Source organism: Neoarius graeffei, chromosome 27 (genome assembly GCF_027579695.1).
Source record: "Neoarius graeffei isolate fNeoGra1 chromosome 27, fNeoGra1.pri, whole genome shotgun sequence".
NCBI classification, from domain to species: Eukaryota; Metazoa; Chordata; class Actinopteri; order Siluriformes; family Ariidae; genus Neoarius; species Neoarius graeffei.
This window is the reverse complement of record NC_083595.1, coordinates 19,185,183-19,206,760: the sequence shown is the minus strand read 5'-3', so window position 1 is coordinate 19,206,760 and position 21,578 is coordinate 19,185,183. Positions and strand designations below refer to the sequence as shown.

The following is a 21,578-nucleotide window of genomic DNA, read 5'->3' as shown; positions in this document are numbered from 1 at the left end:
CAGGGCTGACACATAGACACAGACAACCATTCACACTCACATTCACACCTATGGTCAATTTAGAGTCACCAGTTAACCTAACCTGCATGTCTTTGGACTGTGGGGGAAACCGGAGCAAATATTCAAATATTTTGTTAGTCAGGCAGTTATTTGAATTGTACAGTAAGTTTAACTGCTCGTACTGTATTTAGGCAATATTTTATTGTCCAGGTAAAGACTGTATAATCCTTTCTGGTTCATATCATATCTGGTTCATGTCCACAGACAGGCCTTTCCATCATTGTGTATGGTGAAACATCAACATCAACCCAATTTCTCACGGTGGTGCAGTGGTTAGCACGGTCGCCTCACAGCAAGAAGGTTCCAGGTTCGAACCCAGCAGCTGGCGAGGGCCTTTCTGTGTGGAGTTTGCACGTTCTCCCCGTGTCTGTGTGGGTTTCCTCCACAGTCCAAAGATGTGCAGTTAGGTTGACGTGGGGTGGCCTTGGGCTGAGGTGCCCTTGAGCAATTCCCAAGTAGCAAAAATCAGTTGAATCAACATTGAAATAGCGTTTGGCAGAAAACATTGAAATAATGTTGAAATGATATTGAAAGTGTCCCCTTGAATTTGGGTTGAATCAACGTTGAATTTTCAACCCTATCAGCATTGAATCAATAGTGATTCAACCATCATCTAAATAGAAATTTCTATTTAGATGATGGTTGATCACTATTGATTCAATGCTGATAGGGTTGAAAATTCAACGTTGATTCAACCCAAATTCAAGGGGACACTTTCAATATCATTTCAACATTATTTCAATGTTTTCTGCCAAACGCTATTTCAATGTTGATTCAACTGATTTTTGCTATCTGGGCGTAGATGTCTTCAATGTCCTCCACAGAAAGAACCGCCAGGCACACAACCCGCCACCTCTCCCACTCATGTAGCCAGCTGTGAATGTTCTGGCAGGACAGGCCGGTTCCCCCGAACCCAGGCTTCTCGTCAAGAAAATTGTGTCAATTGCATGAAGAGACCAGTTTATCAATTCCATGATTTTTAGTTTGGAGAACAGTGCGGAGAGAGTCTCTCAAAAGTATAGACAATAGACAGACGAGACAGAGAAGCAAAAGCAGGGAAAATAAGGGAGAGGAGAGGAGAAATGCGACCGCCTTCCGTGAGAGCACAGAGAGCCAATCGACCAATATCAAACCTCCCCTTTATCTCCAAGATCCTTGAAAAAGCTGTGGCACAGCAGTTATGCTCATATTTACATCCATGAAATGAATAACATCCATGAAATATATCAGTCAGGATTTAGACCTCATCATAGCACAGAGACAGCTTTGGTTAAAGTAGTAAATGACCTACTGTTGGCGTCTGATCAGGGCTGTGTCTCGCTGCTTGTGTTGCTTGACCTTAGTGCAGCATTTGATTTCATTGATCATTCCATTCTTCTGGATAGACTAGAAAATGTTGTGGGAGTTAAGGGAACGGCCCTCTCCTGGCTCAGGTCTTATTTAACTGATCGCTATCAGTATGTTGATATAAATGGTGATATTTTTAGACATACTGAGGTAAAGTTTGGTGTTGCACAAGGTTCTGTCTTGGGTCCACTGCTTTTTTCTTGATATATGTTACCTCTGGGTGATATTATTCGTAAACATTGTATTAGTTTCCACTGTTATGCTGATGACACACAGTTGTATGTTTCTGCAAAACCTGATGAGAGACACCAGCTTAATAGAATTGAGGAATGTGTAAAGGACATTAGACACTGGATGCTTATTAACTTCCTTCTGCTTAACTCTGACAAGACTGAAGTACCTGTACTAGGACCACATGCAACTAGAAGTAAGTTTTCTGATTACACAGTAACTCTGGATGGCCTTTCTGTTTCTTCACGTGCAGTAGTAAAAGACCTCGGATTGATTATTGACCCCAGTTTTCATGCGAAACTCACATTGATAACATTACCCAGATAGCTTTCTTTCATCTCACAAATATTGTGAAGATAAGAAATTTAATGTCACTCCATGACGTGGAAAAACTAGTTCATGCTTTTGTTACCTCCAGGTTGGATTATTGTAATGCCTTACTGTCTGGATGTTCCAATAAGTGCATAAACAAGCTCCAGTTAGTTCAAAATGCAGCAGCAAGAGTCCTTACTAGAACTAGAAAATATGACCACATCACCCCTGTCTTATCCACACTGCACTGGCTCCCAATCAAATTTTTTATCAATTATAAAGTACTACTATTGACCTTTAAAGCACTAAATGGTCTCGCACCACAGTACCTGAGTGAACTTCTATTCCTCTATGACCCACCATGTCTACTTAGATCAAAAGGTGCAGGCTATCTGCTGGTACCTCGTATAGTGAAGGCTACATCAGGGGGCAGAGCCTTTTCTTACAAAGCCCCACAGTTATGGAACAGCCTTCCAAGTAGTGTTCGGGAATCAGACAGAGTCTCAGCGTTTAAGTCTAGGCTAAAAACATATCTGTTTAGTCAAGCCTTTTGTTAATGGTGTTTATGAGGTAAAGGTGAAGATCTGGAGGGTCCTCAGACTGGGATGTATGGATGCTGTCAGTCCCCACTCACTTGCTCACTCGAGTTTGTTGATGGTGTAGTGGCTGGCTGCTTTATGTCCCGGGGCTCCCTCATGCCTGTGTTATGCTGTCATAGTTAGTTGCCAGAGTCTCTGCTTGTAATCAGTGCAATATGCATACAGTTATGTTTTTTTTTCTCTATGTGGTACAATTTGTAACTGTAACCTCCTCCTTAGTCACTATTAGTGTTAAACCACCTGCCAAATTCTGCTTGAACCTCTAGTTACCTCGATGACAGACACCAAGACTTCAAGCCATAACTGCTTCAATGAATGTGCACTTGAAAATTGTCTTTTCAGAATCAATTGGTGACATTTATCATTTATACAAATGTATTACATTTATTAAATAAGCAAATTAAATGTTATCAAATTAATTCATTTATTTAAATGAGTTTTCAGTTTTCCTCAGTGCATAAAAACATGTCAAAAACTATCGGCAGTGGTAACTGCCCATCTGCTACAGTTTTAGAGATTATAAATGAATGCAAGTAAACAAGCAAAAGGCATGCAAGTCAGTATGGTCATCTAATAATGGAAAAAAAAACCACCGCATTCTTTTTCCAAACAAGGATTGTGTTTATTAAAATAAAACTCAATCATCCAGACTCAACAGCCACACTGCTTCAAAAAAACATGGGATTTTGACTTTTAAAAAAATAAATTACTGCTTTTACACCATTGAAAAAGTCTGCAGTTTAGTAACAACCTTCCTGCATACATGCAGCCAGTATTTTATAGTGGAAGCATTGGAAAATTGCGAAGACAGATGGCATTCAAACTGAACACTTTATTGGCTATTATGCTGCGGCTTACAAAGAAAACAAAAAGGCAGGTGGACCTTTTCATCTTGGGCTTCATACTCAAGCTAGCACAAACACTGAACGGTTCACTGAACACCTTCACTTCTTCAAAATAAAGCACTTCCTGTCACCACAGTCCATAGTAATTAACTAAATTAAAATCAGATTAGCTCTGGCAGCATACTGTAAATTATTGTAAATAGTATGTTTTAATATTTCATTTTAAACTATTTTAAATAAAAACATGAATTGAATCTCTTGGCTTATTCTACCTTCTTGTTTAAACCAAACAATTTACAACAACCAGTTTAAGTGCTAGGTTTACATTTGGATCTTTCCAAACTCTGTAAGGAGTGCAATGATGAGAAAGGCAACATAGAAGAGCAGTAAGAAGATTCCATAGGCTCGGCTCAGGTGAAAGCACTGCAGAGGAACAAGCACAAATGAGAAGACCAGAGAGAGACCCAATGCTGCTGCCAGCACCCAACACAGCAAACCCTCTGACTCCAGCTGTGCACAGACAAGGAACATGTGAAGCATACCTGCAGTCATTTAGGTTTTCTGTTTTAATTCAGTTATTTTCTACAACTTTAATTTCATAGATGATTATATACAATAAAATACTCAGATAATTATACAAATTAAGTATTAACGCCAGCATATTTTTACATGACATTATGTATCCTGTTAAGAAAGTCAACTTAATTAATAACTAGTATTTCAGATTTTCCAAAACCATGTAAATGTATTATTAGCATGCAAATGGAACAAGCTGGGGGCGGCATGGTGGTGTAGTGGTTAGCACTGTCGCCTCACAGCAAGAAGGTCCTGGGTTTGAGCCCAGCGGCCGGCGAGGGCCTTTCTGTGTGGAGTGTGCATGTTCTCCCCGTGTCTGCGTGGGTTTCCTCCGGGTGCTCCGGTTTCCCCCACAGTCAAAAGACATGCAGGTTAGGTTAATTGGTGGCTCTAAATTGACTGTAGGTGTGAATGTGAGTGTGAATGGCTGTTTGTCTCTGTGTCAGCCCTGCGATAACCTGGCGACTTGTCCAGGGTGTACCCTGCCTCTTGCCCATAGTCAGCTGGGATAGGCTCCAGCTTGCCTGCGACCCTGTAGAACAGGATATGCGGCTACAGATAATGGATGGATGGGTGATGAGTTTATCTTTAGGATGTTATTTTTCTGTACAGGACCACAGATACAAACAGCTGGTGTTAAGTTTCATAACATTACATCTATTCTGGCCTAGTGTACTCTTAACAGATTAAAGTCCAAATAAGTATGATAATTGTCCATATGAAATTTATTTTACTGTTATGAAATAAAAATATATTATTAAGTAAAGAACAGTTTAGGAGGATGAAAAGATTTAAGACACACAATCACATGAAAACATTTGTCTGTAAACTTCATGAAAACTGGGAAATATGGTGGATCAGACGTACCATAATGAAATTACGATGTTTGAACATCTGCAACAGGCAGCCAAGACCAACTCCGAACAGCATGTCTGAGGTAGACAGATGCTCAGGTCTACTTCAAAAAATTAATAAACAAACATTTGTGTTCTGTTTGTGTATGTGTAGACAGGTCCATGAATGCAGATTTGCAAGTCCCCAATGAAAAAATGCTAGTGATGGCTAAAATGTTCTCTTTATTAAAAGGATACTGAAAATTATGCCTCCAAAGCAGGCAGAAATGGCCATTCGGGGGTAGCCCTGCCGTGCTATCGTGATGTCAGCAAAGCAATCTGTTGAAAGAAACAAGTAAATTAACACCATAGACAAGGGATTTAACATGACACTGTTGCCTCTGACTTTCTCATTTAGGACCTAGACCTGGATTTCTGCTAATTTTTTATTAAAGCTAATTCATGATGTGTATTGTTAAAATAAGGTTGAACTCAACTGAATTGAAGGGGAAAAATACCAGGACCTTTTCTTTCCAAAGGCAAACTGCAGTAGAGCTCTATATGGTTGAGGGATTCTTACAGTTGTGAGGTTACCAGTGTTTGTGTACCTCCAATGCTGTTTCCCCATGCAAGAAGTGTGAGTCCCAGGACAGTATTACTCAAATGAAGGACGATGCCCAGCAGGTGCAACACTCCCACAACTTCTGAAGCCACTGTGTTGATCCACAAAGCACTGACTATGAATCCCAGTAAAGAGAAGAGCTGCACATACACCATGACACACTAACTGGTAACACTGTACATAAACTTAATGAGTTCATATCATGCATACTTAACAAAAGTGTAATTTTTAAATTTAGAAGTTGCAAGATTTTAGACCTTCCTTTTCTATGACAGAAAAATGTTACTGCAGCCAAATTACAAAAGCATATTTTCAAAAAGTGGATTATGCTGCAGTTTTCTCCTTTGCACAGATGAATCTCAAAACTGTGACACAGTTGTGAGATTCATCTATTTAAAGGAGAACACAGACAGTTTAGGGCCCCATCCTAAACCTCATAACCACATCTATCTAGCCAGTGTATCTAAAATAATATACAGTATAGAGAATCAGTTGCATCAGGGATGCGAAAAATAGTATTAGTGCTAGCTAAACCAGGTAATGATACAAATTCCAACATCAGGATAAATCAGTTAACTATCCCTCATTCACCAGGTTTCCACCAAAAAAGAGCAAATAAATAAATACATACATTTTCAACAGTAAAAAAGCTAAAACTATAAGTCCTGAATAATTTTTCCTCTTATATTGTATAAATGTATCAGATTCTATCAGTCTCTTTCACGCCCATTTATTCGCTCACTCCCTCTCTCTCTATCATGCAATTTAATCAGACTTCTTTTGTGCCTCAAGTTGGGGAGTGACAGTTTGACTTAGGTAGCATATGCAAAACTCCTGACACAGTGCTGATAGTGAATCACTATTACAGCATTGTCAACATTCCCATGAACATAGTGTTTTGGTCACCCTCAATAAACAAACAAACAAACAAACAAACAAACAAACACATTTAATGATATCAGAAAAATCCCTATGGACTATATTTTTAATCTTTGGAAGTTTGTGAATTAGATAAAATTACTTTTCTTAGCCTTACTGAATTGATTCAAAGTATTATCTAGTAATATAACACGAAGGTAGATTTTAATATTACAGAAAGTTCAACTGTATTTTGTTTGTACATGTTGGACTGATGAAGAATTGTAGAATTAATTCTCACAAAGTGGTAAAGAGGACGATGCTCATTAATGGTAGAACAGTAGACTATGCCTGAGAGGAAGGCTCCAACAAGGGCTATGAGCATCCACACAGGAAACTCTCCATCAATGAGGTACAGACCATCTGCAGCATACATAGACAGAAGTAGTAATTATTCATCACTATTCAAAATATTCAAAGAACACTTACAATTTACATTCATTTACATACACTGTCTTCAAAAGAGCAAAGTTTAATCTCTCACTGGATGGCTGAGTGTGACAGTTCCAAACAATCAATACTGCATGACCAAAAATGAAACACACAGTGATAGGCTTTACACGAAAGAAAAATGTGTAAGTTGATCCCTAATAATAAAATACAGGATAGGCCCATCACACTCAAAGCTGGCAAGTAAAAAACACAGGACTAGATGTTAATTGCATTTGGTTCCATATTGATATACTTACATGTCCCTGAGTTGAAGGTAAGCACACACACCAGTGGCCCAGTGATAAGGTGCAGGCAGTTAAGAGGACGTTTCCAATTATGTTCCTTCTTATCAGTATCCACAACTGGAACCGTCAGCAGCAACATCACTTCAAATGGCAGCTACAAAGATTAAGACAAAGTTTTTACACTTCGATTGTGAATTTACAATAATACCAACCATGAAGACAGCATAGGTAACTGTCCCCTACAACAGCAAATGTGAATTTACACAATCATTTTAAAAAACTGATAGTAAATTAGAAAATAGCCAAGGCACAGTCAATCATCTTGTTAAGATTCCACAGGAACTTTAGACAACAGAAACCACCAAAGCGAACTCCGCAAGACATTTCAACATTTCAAATCAACACCTAAACAGCTTATGTCAAGTGAATGTTTTTAACCTGAATGATCTTCAGCACTTTCCAGCCCCAGTGCATCCTCCTCCAGCTCCTTGAATCTAAAGGGTTAATAGATCTCAGGAAAACCCTACTGGTTGACTCATTGGAGGAGATCAAAGGCTCAAACTCCTCCTCTGAAACAAACAAAAAAAAGACATGCATGGACACACACACACACACACTACCATCATCCAAAATTTACATTACACACAAAATTGTGATAACATGCTGTACAATCCTAATTCCAAAGTATAGCCGCAAGCAGTGATGAGGGTCCCTCACACCTCTCCAGTTCCACGAGCCATCACACGTTTTCATCATACAATGCACACGCATCTGAGATGTTAGACAAAAGCCTGGGTATCTGATGCGTGTGCCACCAGTGATGAGTTTTTAGGCAACTGAGTCATTACTGTCCAGGTCCCAATGGTGGCACGATACCAGAGGGTCACTTTGGGCATGTGGATGCCACCAGAACCATTATGGCTTATAATGTGTGAAGTTTTAGCCAAATCAGGCAATGCATGGTGAATCTATGACACATTTCCAGTTTGCCTGGCGAAACATACATTTCAACATCATGCAAGATATCACAAATCCTGTCACAAGTCAATTGGCTAAAACAATGTACATTTCAGTTTTGTTCAGCTGGGGGCACCCCACACACCTACCAATTTTGACATGGATAAGTGAAACTATACACTGGGCAGAAGTCTCAATGACATGTGGGGGCACTATGGAGTCCAGTGGACACACCCAGGGTCAAGCCTTTATCCCTGAATAGCGGTGGCCAGGACTGATGCGAGTACCAAATTTCATGAGTAAAAGATTTTAGGCAATGGAATCATTACTGTCCAGGTCCAAATGGTGGCGCTATACCAGAGGGTAAAATTGGGCATGTGGATATTATAAGAACCATCGTACCAGGCAGGAGTCTCAATGTGGCATCCAAAGCTATACATCTGAATCTAATCTTTTAGGGGGTGCTATGGTGTTTTCTAGCCTCACCCAAGGCAAGTAACCTAAGAATAATAAACTTTTGCCCTATTTTCATGAGTGCACGAAATTTCTTGAGTTTTTGAATATTTCCAAGGTGTCAAATCTGTAATTACAGAAAAAAAAAAAAACATGCCGAAAACAATATGGCCCAATACCTTTGCAATTTAAAATCAGCAACACCTTGACATGACGTACCAAATATGGCATGAATCCAACAAACCACCTAGGAAGGGTACATCAAAATGAAACACATGTTTTGGCAATGGAGTCATTACTGTCCATGTCCAAATGGTGGCGCGATACCAGAGGGTGCCTTTGGGCATGTGGATATCTTCTGAACCATGATATCCTATAACCTGTGAAGTTTGAGCCATATCAGGCAATACATGGTGAATTTACGACTCACTTCCTGTTTGCGTGGTGTAACATAAAAATGTATTGGTTTGCCATTTTAATATCTTGCAACATATAGGAAATCCCTTCGCAATTTAACATCAGCAACATCTTGACATGACATATACAAAATATGGCATGGATCCACCAAACCGCCTAGGAGGAGTTTGTTAAAATGTAACACGAGTCAAACGCACAAAACCAAAAAGATCTCACTTCCTTTTGAGTATGGCTGATGCAATGTATACACAATTTTGTTTATCTCAGGGCACTCCACACACCTACCAAATTTGACACAGATAGGTGAAACTATATATGGGGCAGGAGTCTCCATGGCATATGGGGGCACTATGGAGTCCTCCAAACACACCTCAGGTAAAGTCCCTAGTGCTGAGCAGTGGTGCGGATGACTGATGCGTGTACCAAATTTCGTGAGTTTTCAGATATGTCCAAGGTGTCAAATCTGTATTTTTGAAATAGGTGGCACTATGGAGTTAATGAAGCCCACCTAGACTAATTTACTATATTCACTCAAATTGTATCATAGGCCAAATATATGTGCAAAATTCCATGAGTTTTTAGCCATCGTAAGCCCCTCAAAACAGCATGGGAAAATTTCAAAATCCCACAATCCATCTAGCATGGCTGACTTCCTGTTGGGTGGAGTCAAATACAATGAAGTGAAATTTGTCCTCTATCACAAGGGTATCAATCAGACCAAATCTTGTGCTAATCAGAGCAACATCATCTAAACCATAGCTTGTTCTCTCCATGTCCAAATGGTGACGCTATACCAGAGGGTGTCTTTGGGCATGAAGGTACCGTATCTTCAGAACCATGATATCCTATAAATTCTGAAGTTTGAGCCATATCAGGCAATGCATGGTGAATTTATGACTCACTTCCTGTTTGCATGGCATAACATATAAATTTATTGGTTCACCATTTCAACAACTTGTGAGGTATCGCAAATCCCTTCACAATTTAACACCAGCAACAGCTTGACATGACATATATCAAATATGGCATGAATCCAACAAACCACCTAGGAGGAGTTTGTTAAAACATAACACATGTCAAAATGCAAAAAACCAAAAATATTTCACTTCCTGTTGAGTATGGCTGATACAATGTATAGACCCCTTCGCATGTTTGTAAACAAACCAACCGTTGCCAGGATGCGCGCGCAGCCTGGACCCAGAAACAATGGCGCTGCCCATAGACCGGCATTATGAGCTGTCAGATTATGCCAAACAATTGTCCTTACAAGATTGAGAATGCTACATAAATAAGTTAACTCTAACAAGTGGACATCGCCTACCAGATCCGCGTTTAATTAAAGAGTGGACGGACGATGTTAGTAAGTTCCCTGGTATACAATGGCCAGATATATCCCCTTATTGACAAGACTTCAGTGTACACCCACGAAAAACTTTGTGCCTACAAGTCTTTAGACGCATATGATTATGTTATGTGCGGGCATGTACAACTTGATTAACAATGGGCCATTCATATTCATTTTGTTTTAATCAAATTATGCCAGTGATGTGATAGCAATGTGGCTTTAGCTACAACAGAAAATACCAACACTAAACAGCAATTTGCAGGAGGTAATGGCATGAAAGGAATGATAGTGTAAAGAGTGCAGCTAAGAGAAATCAGAGCTGCGTAAAAAGCGAGAGGCAGAGAGCAGAAATGAAACTGAACGGGGCGGGAGCTAGGTTAGAGCAGTCAACGTAAGTTGGCATTTAGAGTGAGGGCACACAATTTTGCCTTTCCGTCCTTGCTTTAAAATTGTGATTTTCGGCATACACAAATAATGATGGCACAAAATCTGGACTGCTTGAGTCAAGCGAGACCTCTCCTACAAACAAAATTGCATGCAAAGCTAAGTTAACATGCTAACAATATTCATTACATTGTGTAACTATGACCCAGCTAAATCAGACAAACGTTACCAAAGTATTTTGCTACACAAATAAACGAAGACTAGAAAGAATAAAAAAGAAAGATTTAATAAATAGCCTGATCTTACCTGTGATGAAGTGGGCGCTGCAAACCCGCACATTTTTGATAGTGCTTTCATCCCAGTCTACACGTTTGATGGCTTGTAGTCATAGACGTCGGCGATTTTTTTGGAATGGGTGAGATCCTGCTGGAATTCTGAACATTTTAACCCCATCACTGCTACGATTCTGACACCCGACAACACAACAACTAGGCATTTCTGAGTCTTTTTTGGGTCCAGGCTGCGCGCGCAATTTCCGCTTTCGTATGAATGACGTTTACTGCGAAGGGGTCTATAGGGAATTTTGTTCGTCTTAGGGCACTCCAAACACCTACCAAATTTTACACGGATAGGTGAAACTATATACCGGACAGGAGTCTCAATGCCATATGTGGGCGCTATGGAGTCCCCTGGGAACATCTGGGGTCACACCCTTATGGCTGAGAAGTGGTGTGCATAACTGATTTGTCTACCAAATTTCATGAGTTTTTGAATATGCACAAGGTGTCAAATCTGTATTTTTTTAACTAGCTGGCGCTATGGAGTTAATGAAGCCCACCTAATGTACCATATCACCTCAAATTGTATCATAGGACAAATATATGCGCAAAATTCCATGAGTTTTTACCCTTCGTTAGGCCCCTCAAAACAGCATGGGAAAATTTCAAAATCCCACATTCCATCCAAAATGGCTGACTTCCTGTTGGGCGGAGTCAAATTCAAACAAGTGATCTTTGTCCTGTATCACAAGAGTATCGATCACACCAAATTCTGTGCCAATCTGAGCAACTTCATCTCAACCATAGCTTATTCTCGGGGACACTACAGAGCTCCAGGACCACGCCCAGTCCCTTGCTCAGTGTAACTTTGTGATTTTATGCACATTTGATCATGGTGCCAAAGTTCATGAGTTTTCGAGCATTGCAAGTGCCTAAAAAATGAGGTTTTGCATCAAGGAAAAATAATAATAAAAAGAAAAATTATAATATTAATAAAACAGGATGAAAACAATAGGGCAGTGCTTGGGCCATAATAATAATAATAAGAAGAAGAAGAAGAAGAAGAAGAAGAAACATGCCAAAAACAATAGGGCTTTGCACCTATGGTGCAGGCCATAGGCCTATACCTCGGTGCTCGGGCCCCAATTAAAAAACATGCTGAAAACAATAGGGCTTTGCACTTATGGTGCAGCCCATAGGCCTGCACCTTGGTGCTCGGGCCCTAATTAATAACCTCTACTCTTTTGGGAAAACTGCAAGCTGTCCTAGTGGTTAGCGTGTCTGCCTCTTGATCGGGAGACTGCGAGGTCATACCAAAGACCATCATAAAAATGGTACCTACTGCTGTCTGGCAAGGCACAATACAGGTGCGAGTGGGGAGTCAAACTCCCATGGTTACTAAAGGACTAGCCCCCCACTGTAACCCTAGCTGTATAGGTGAGAGGCCACGGGCTACGGAAACGGAGATCAGCACCGCCCAATGCAACTTAAGGGCCTGGTTAGTACTAGGATGGGAGACTGCCTGGGAAGACCATAGTGTGGGAAGCACTTTAGACTTTTACGCTACGTTCACACTGCAAGGCTTAATGCTCAATTCCGATTTTTTTGTGAAATCCGATTTTTTTTGTGAGGTCGTTCACATTAACAAATATATGCGACTTGTATGTGATCCTCAGTATGAACGAAAAGCGACCTAAAAGTGTTCCGCATGCGCATTGCAGGATACGACGACGTCACACGCAGTGAGCATGGCCAGTGTTTACGGAAGTAAAACCGCCCGGTTGCGGTATGACCCATCCAATCTAGCTTGAATAGCTGCATTCCCCCAAATGGAAATCAGCTCCCTAACCTCTGCGTCCTTCCATTGAGAAGATTCAGAACCTTCACAGCCCGAAGCGTCCCTCGCATTGATGTCATGCGCAGGGGCACAGATACGTTTTTTGAACTGGGAGGGACAAAAAACTGGGGGGGGACAAAGCTGCCAGCAAACCAACCCCAACCCCGATATGCCTGTCAAACTTGTTGTTAGTAACCATAGCAACCAAGCTCGAGCTTGCAACCTGTGCAGTCTGCGCAGCTCAACCAACCGAATATCAGTCTTTGTTTCATGTGAGTTGTTGCAAATATGTATACACTGCTGTGCACCTCAATAAACCTAATTGTAATTAGTCTTTTGATTTTTCCGTGAGGTTTGCCTTATACAAAGACAGCATAGACGTTTTTTCCTCCCTATAAGTGGGGGGGACCGAACGAGGTGAATTTAAATCTGGGTGGGACGAGTCCCCCCCTCTATCTGCGCCCGTGATTATGCGCCATGTTGTTGTAACTTTTTTTGAGAGACCCGCCGCCTACTTCAGCGCAGAATAGTTACGTTTGTGGCTTGTTGATGACGTGTAAGTCGGATGAATGCGACCTGGCGGTTCAGACTGAAGTCGCATATGAAAAGAGCGGATAGGGATCGGAATTAGGACCACATATCCAAACGGCCTGGGTCGGATTTGAAAAAATCGGATCTGTGTCGTTCATATTGTCAATAAAAGATCGGATACAGGTCACATATGGGCGAAAAGATCGGATTTGAGTCACTTCAGCCTGCAGTGTGAACGTAGCCTTAGATTCTTTTGGGAAGCCTTTTCACTAAATTTTGGAATGTGATTGTGAGGACTTATGCTCATTCAGTCACAAGAGAGATTGGATACTGATGGGTGACAAGATGGTTGGTGTTCCAATTCATCCCAGAGGTTTTCAGTGAAGCAGGGAAACGGGTCCAGGTCAGGGCACATCAACCTTGGCAAACCAGGTCTTTATGGATGCTGCTTTGTGTACAGGAGCCATGCTGGAACATTTTTGGGGCTTTTTAGTTCCAGTGAAGGGAATGCTGCACTGTGCAAAGATATTCTAGACAACTGTATGCTTCCAACTTTGGGGCAAGAACCCACCAGCAGTAATCCTCCCTGCTTATTTCAAAATAATGACCAGTTTAATTAGAAACACCATATACGCACTATATTGGATTCAGTTCTGATGGGATGCCACTGAAATACACTGAACTCATTTTCATGATCATGGAACCAGTTTGAGACAAACCAGTGCTCTGTGACATTGTATATTATTATGCTGGAAGCCACTATAAGATGGGTAAATTGTGGCCATATAGAGATGTACAATATGTGGTCAGGAGAAACACAGTACCAGTCAAAACTTTGGACATTTTTTTCTGTATTTTGACTATTTTCTACATTGTGGAATACTGAAGACATCAAAATGATCAGATAACATATGGAACATATATTGAATAATGTGGAAAACAAAAAATATTAAAAAACAAAATGTTTCATATTTTAGATTCTTCAATGTAGCCACCATTTACCTTGATGACGCTTTGCACACTACTGGTATTATCTTAACCAGCTTCATGAGGTTGTCACCTGGAAGGCTTCTCAATTAACAGGTGTGCCTTTTCAGAAGTTAATTAATGGAATTTCTTGCTTTCTTAATGCATTTGCGATCAACCAGTAAATAGTAAATAATAAAAATACAATAAATAGCTCTATTTCACAAGTGTAGTAATCCATATTATGTCAAGAACTGCTCAGCTTCATAAAAAGAAATGACAGTTCAGTAATTTAAGATACTTAGGGTCTTTTAATAAATAAAAATATAGAAAAAACAATTGAATTAGAAGGTGTGTCCAAACTTTTGATTGGTACTGCAAGTGTGACAGTCAGGTGTCCACTATGGGCCAATTAGAAAATATTCATTTATGAAGTGGAAAAAGGGCTCTCCTCACCTTGGCTAAACTCTGCAGTGTTCGGTAGCGGCTCACGGAGGGAGCGTGACTGGCAGTTATAAATATATGCACTCACCACCACAGTTATAACATACAGCAAATACAGTCCCAAATATCCTGCAGGATGGAACAGAGGGATCCACATCAGACCACGAGTCCATGTAGTAAGTAAACGTAACCATTTGAAGAAATGTGAAAACAAACAAAGAAACAGAGAAGCAGACCTAGGGCTTCTTCCAGTAAAATCTCTCTCTTATAGAGAATGTTGAAAGTCCAGAAGACAGCAGCCATGTAGAAGATGACATCACGCAAGAAAGGGCGAGATGCCACATTGAAAGGCTTCACTAGGGCAACACTCCCAGCAACCACTGTGGTCACAAAGATGCCTGCCCCTTAGAAACAGTAGTTACAGTAGTTTAAATATAACAGTAGTTTAAATATGACCATTACTTACAGCAGAGAACTGTCCTTTTTAATACATGTGTACCTTTTAAAATAGCAAGCTGAGACTCACCAAACAAAGCTCCGATGGCCAGACCAGCTGTCTGCGGACGTGAGAAAGCAGCCATGGCACTGAACACATCCGGAGCCCCATTACCAAGGGCTAAAAATGTCACTCCCTGCACACCAATGCCATTATGGAAAAGCACACAATACCTTCTCACAATACAAATAAAGTCACTACCAAACATTGGCTCTGTGTTGACTGACTTCAGCCCAATATTTATGAATAAAAACTACTAATACAAGTAAGTTAAACACAGCAGGTTCAAAAACAATATAGGCTCAAGAGCTTTTTCAGAAAGTGATGATGATGCTTTTCGCTTTCCAGAAATGTAATTTCCTGTTTTCTCTCTACAAAGCTCTCTGTAAGAGTAGGCATGTGCAAAACCTGCATGCCTGAAGAAAATAATCAAATTAAGTTTCTCACTCTCCAGAAATGATCTAGATTATTTTCTTATGACTTTTGCACAAAGCTCTATGTAAAAGCAGAGAGAAATGAATAACTCATCTCAAGGATATGGTCGAGTGCCAAAATGGTCAAGGATACAGCCACATTATGTGTCAGCCTCAAAGTTGAGGAGATAGCAGAGAGGTTGGGACAAAAACTACAAAAAACAAACAAACAAAAAAACAAATAAATGAATAACATATATATATATATAAAATGCATACTCAAACACCCTTTAAAAATAACCAATAGTGCTATTAAATTAAAAATTCACTCCTTTTCATTATATTTCATACACCCATACCAAATTTTGGCACATGTAGTTGATCAGAATGAGCCTTTTCTTTGTGGTCGGCACAGGTTCCTAATCCTGGTCCTGGAGAGTTAGGACCATGTCCAAAAAGATGGAATGATGTCATTTTCCACCTCAGCATGTCTGACTTGCAAAGTGGAAAATAAAATATGGACACCTCCATGTTCGTTTTTTAAACAACAAGCTACAGTGCCCTCCACGATTATTGGCACCCCTTGTAAAGATTAGTAAAAAAAAAAGAAAAAGGTGGATTTTTTTTTTTACTAATCTTTACAACAGGCAGAGAGCTTTGTAATTTTATTTTCACTCTAAATTGGGAGGGAACTTGCACTTGAGAAGACTACCCCAAGTTGACAGTTTGGAATTTCAAGTTGAAGGGGTGTTTTCTTTGGCTTTTACTGGTTCAAAGTATGGAATTACAAGTTGCAACCTTAATTTGAATGCAGAATGTCTCCTTTACAGATTTTTTTATTGTGTGAAGTTAAGGGTCAAGTATCATTTTCACCATTGAAATAGACTTCATGTGTCAGGTCAGACTAAAATAACATCCATTATTATGCCCATAATGGAAGAAAAAGTAAACATCTGAAAAAAGATAGGGTGAATTCAGATATATTGGGACAGTTTACAGCATTTATTTTCTGGCCTGGTAAGTGAAAGCAAAAATGTATGTAACACCCTTTAAAAATGACCAATAATATTATTCGATTAAAAATGTGTTCCTCATCACACACCCATACCAAATTTATGCCTCCCCCACCCCATGAACTTTTTGCTTTTAAGTACAATTTCCTAAGTGCACATGCAGTTAATCAGAATACACCAATCACAATTTCCCCTTTCTACTTGAGCTATTGGAACACCAAAGAGGGCTTTGACTGTCTCATCTCATCTCATCTCATTATCTCTAGCTGCTTTATCCTGTTCTACAGGGTCGCAGGCAAGCTGGAGCCTATCCCAGCCTATCCCAGCGAAAGGCGGGGTACACCCTGGACAAGTCACCAGGTCATCACAGGGCTGACACATAAGACACAGACAACCATTCACACTCACATTCACACCTACGGTCAATTTAGAGTCACCAGTTAACCTAACCTGCATGTCTTTGGACTGTGGGGGAAACCGGAGCACCCGGAGGAAACCCACGCGGACACGGGGAGAACATGCAAACTCCGCACAGAAAGGCCCTCGCCGGCCACGGGGCTCGAACCCGGACCTTCTTGCTGTGAGGCGACAGTGCTAACCACTACACCACCGTGCTGCCGCTTTGACTGTCTGTGGGTGATAAAAGGCAGCCATGGCGGCAAACAGCTCCAGCAACATAGAGGCTATGACTGAACATAAAAGACAATAATTTGTGTTCAGATAAGGCAGATCAGTGGTTATTGTACACCACCTCAGCTCATTTTAAGTTTATAAACAGTGGAGGAAATATGTGATTATTTGCCTTTTTAAAAAAAAAATAGGTCAGAAGTAATCAAGCAGCAGCTGCAAAGCAAAATATATGCACTTTCCTCAGACCTGAGAAACTGTGAATACTATCTGGGATCATAGTTTAGCAGATAATGACTGGTCATGAGTTTGATCCCCATGTCGTAGTTGCAAGACCATGATGACACCAACCAGTATTTTTTTTAATGCAATGAGGGCATCAGGGTGAAATACAAATGGAAATGTCCACCCTCCTTGCGTTACATATGTTAACGCACCTTGTTCAACAACCCTCTTTAAAGGAACAGTCCACCGTACTTCCATAATGAAATATGCTCTTATCTGAATTGAGACGAGCTGCTCCGTACCTCTCCGAGCTTTGCGCGACCTCCCAGTCAGTCAGACGCAGTCAGACGCGCTGTCACTCCTGTTAGCAATGTAGCTAGGCTCAATATGGCCAATGGTATTTTTTGGGGCTGTAGTTAGATGCGACCAAACTCTTCCGCGTTTTTCCTGTTTACATAGGTTTATATGACCAGTGATATGAAACAAGTTCAGTTACACAAATTGAAACGTAGCGATTTTCTATGCTACGGAAAGTCTGCACTATAATGACAGGCGTACTAACACCTTCTGCGCGCTTCGGCAGCACACTGATATCTGAGCTCCGTATCAATGCGCTGCCGAAGCGCGCAGAAGGTGTTAGTACGCCTGTCATTATAGTGCGGACTTTCCGTAGCATAGAAAATCGCTATGTTTCAATTTGTGTAACTGAACTTGTTTCATATCACTGGTCATATAAACCTATGTAAACAGGAAAAACACGGAAGAGTTTGGTCGCATCTAACTACAGCCCCAAAAAATACCATTGGCCATACTGAGCCTAGCTACATTGCTAACAGGAGTGACAGCGCGTCTGACTGCGTCTGACTGACTGGGAGGTCGCGCAAAGCTCGGAGAGGTACGGAGCAGCTCGTCTCAATTCAGATAAGAGCATATTTCATTATGGAAGTACGGTGGACTGTTCCTTTAAAGCAATGATTACCCTTCTATGCACATCATAACCTTGCTTAAAAGTTGAGAACAAAACTAACAACTCTGATGCAATCAGTCCAAGAACCAGGAACAAAATCAACAGCCACAGAACCTGTAAGGGTGAAGCAAACAAAAGGGGAAGTCATTAGGGCATAGTTATATTATGCAATGATCTCATTATGGTTTGCAACCATTCAACACTATACAGGACGTTCTAGTTTATGTTTATCTAACTGTCCACCCTTCCACTTCGTGTGTGCGATGCTTTTTAGCAAACTTTGGACGTACTTACATAGATAAAAATAGCAAGGGGCAAAAGTTTAGGAGGAAATAAGCAAAAAGTGACCCAGGAGTAATTAATGAAGCCGCACTCGACATGACAGTCTGTGGTGTTCAGAACAAACTCGCAGCGCTGGGCGGGAGGTAGTGTCATCACCTTGGCACACTAATAACACAAGTACAGACACACATTCAAGACTTTATAACGTATTAACAAGCAAACCTGTGGTCATAAGTTTGAGTCCCAAAAATACATAATCTGCGAGTTTATATAACACTTTTAAATGCGTGTCACGCAGTGCAGACATTCTTTTTAATAACATAAAATCTTAATTTCGTCCATGAAGTCAGGCGACAAGACAACCAACATCATTTAATCGGAAAAAAACGTGTTATTTTTAATTACAATTGTTTTATCATGACATGTTTCTACCATAGTTCAGTCACATGCCCAACATACCTCATTGTTTTTTAGTGCAGACGAAGTCGCTGTAACTGCCCTTCGATGCCAATCGTTCGTTTCCAGTGGAGTGCTGTTTACTGCTACAGTAGTCCATTTATCAGAGATGACATATTCTGATTTCACAGCAATTACCAGCGCCGCGATCAAACACACAGCTGTCATTCCTAAAAGCGATCTCGTCGTACCTCTGCAGCTGGGCCAGCATTGCTATGGATTCACTTCCTCAACCGGCGCACTCGGATACACTACATCCGTTTTCCAACCTGAAGCTGTTCATACTTTGTTTAGTAAGTTTTTAACAGGTTGACTGTGTCGACCACGAGCTAGACCCAAGGGTAGCATGCAGTTTTGGACATTGATTACAAAATTGTGTCTTTTCGCGTGGGAATCAGTAATGTGTCGTTCGCGAAAGAGCCGACTCCCATATATGAGCCTTTTTTTTTTTTTTTTAATTCTTGCAGCAGTGTAATTTGGTACAAAAAGGAAACATATCTGCAGCGTATGCATTGTTAATTAGTGAGTGTTTTACTATCAGCTAAGTGTATGTGGCAGCGTAACAGGTTGGATCCGCCTCCTGCATTTTGAATATGTACGCACGCATATGGTCAAACGTAAGCACAGGTCCGTGTCCTGCCCATTTTATTTCCCTGCTCAAATACACTTACTTTCGATTTAGTAATGCCTGTTTATTAGTTGAGTCAGGTATGCTATGAGCAGGGAAAACACTAAAATGTGCAGGTTAAGTGTTGGTAACGTTAGGGGAAGTGTTTGCCAAACTATCGCAATCTTTGTCCGCTTTAAGAAAATAATAACAATGAGCCGTTTGTGATCCGATTCTTATGGGTGAACTGAGCCAAATGAGCCGACTCACTGAAAAGTGCCGGAACTCCCATCACTACATGCTGCACTCGACGTGCCTTGTAAATCGTAATTTGCAAGTTGGAGAATGTCATTTTCCACTGCAGCACATTCGATTTCCAAAGTGTCAAAAATCCACGGACACATGCACGGTAGTCTTTTGTTGGCAACAAGCTAACCAGATAACTTTGATAAGTGACGCATATTTACCTCCTCAAAACAGCACTGCAGTCACGCATCTACACCAGGGCCGGATTATGGGGGGGTCTGGGCCCCGGGGCCAGGAGTTCGCAAAGCCCCCCCCCCCCCACACACACACACACAAAGCAGTGGCGGCTCCTGAATTTTTTTTCAGGGGGGGCAATTTTCCCCCGTTAAGTCTACAGGGACCATAAATGTCCACAGGACTGAAGTTTTGACCTAGGTAGCAATAGTCACCCAAACCCAGAAAAACACCACGGTGACTGGAGCCTTCAGTTTCGTCTTTGCCTCGTAGAGCTAACTCGAACACTCCACAAAATTTCACGCATTGGATGAGCCGGTTTAATATGTGCCTGTTCTTGCTCACCTCATCGTTGTGGCGGTGAACTGCTAGCCTGTAGCCCTCATCCGGTTGTGTAGCGATGTTCATTCTCCCAAAATCCGAAAATTTCAGGCAGCTGCCCATGTGAATCTTTGATGACTCATGTTTTTTTTTTTTTTTCTCCGATGCATGTCCGAAACTCCAGTGACTGTCCAAGCAGTGTTGTCCGTGGAGCCACCTCCAAGGTGGAAAAGTAAGCAGGGGGAGCAGAAAACCACTGAGACATCCTTGCAGCCAGCTCGCCAGGATTTGCGCTGGGACCATGTTGAAGTAAAACCTCGAGTATATGATTCCCCCCATAGACATATAAACATAGACGCCGCATTGAGCTGGGTGGCCCGTTGCTGGGATACGTCAGAGTGTCCGCCATATTTGATGTGGCAAATCTTCCCCGTAAACCAATGCAAGTAAATGGACTGAACTTCATAAAGCCCCTTTCTACAATAATATTTAACTTGATGCCTTTTATTCACCCATTTAGACACACATGTATATATTTGGGAAACAAACAGGCATCAAAACAACACATATAACTTTTAATGTGATGGTTATAAATAGTGTGCGAAATACCCTGTACACTGCAAACTAGCGACAGATACGCGATAGATAGCTCAGGTAAGCTAATCAGTCAGCATACCGTAGCAAGCTACCAAAACCTGAGGCCACAATAACCAGCCTACAAGACTGAATATGATAAATGATGGAAATAGTGGAAAAACTGGAAATAGTGAATGAAAATAAAAATTTACTGTTTTATTTATTGAGTCACCACACAGACCTACTCTCGTTGAATAAAGTGAGCTGAATGACCGCCAAACTGAGTTCGGCCAGGTTCTAACGTCATACCAAAACAAAATACATCACTGATTCCTTCACATTCAGAAAGGTTAAAAAACATTCATCATACGTTCAAAAACGTTCATCATAGTGTGGCACTGTATTATCTAATTCTCACTGCTTATAACTATACACCTACCCGGTGGAGATGAGCTGGGAAACTGAAGACTGAAGGAAAAGCTC

At 40.9% G+C, this 21,578-nt stretch overlaps 1 protein-coding gene across 5 annotated transcripts; it reads right to left on the bottom strand.

The window, feature by feature from the left end:
* Positions 1–3,146: 3,146 nt before the first annotated feature.
* On the bottom strand, positions 3,147–19,651 carry slc8b1 (solute carrier family 8 member B1). 5 transcript variants are annotated; one of them, XM_060911570.1, is made up of 14 exons: positions 19,115–19,651; positions 18,668–18,820; positions 18,435–18,487; positions 15,696–15,753; positions 15,159–15,264; positions 14,869–15,036; positions 14,645–14,761; positions 7,459–7,589; positions 7,033–7,174; positions 6,585–6,706; positions 5,412–5,565; positions 5,062–5,142; positions 4,838–4,902; positions 3,147–3,817 (listed from the first exon to the last, which is right to left on the bottom strand). In XM_060911570.1, the coding sequence occupies exons 1-14, from the start codon at positions 19,277–19,279 to the stop codon at positions 3,716–3,718; spliced, it is 1,617 nt and encodes a 538-aa protein (XP_060767553.1). In that variant the 5' UTR covers positions 19,280–19,651; the 3' UTR covers positions 3,147–3,715. The 5 variants fall into 5 exon arrangements, with proteins under 5 accessions (XP_060767553.1, XP_060767551.1, XP_060767552.1 ...); XM_060911568.1 differs by having other exon boundaries at positions 3,147–3,904; positions 14,869–15,030; positions 19,115–19,648; XM_060911569.1 differs by having other exon boundaries at positions 3,147–3,904; positions 14,869–15,012; positions 19,115–19,648.
* Positions 19,652–21,578: the final 1,927 nt, after the last annotated feature.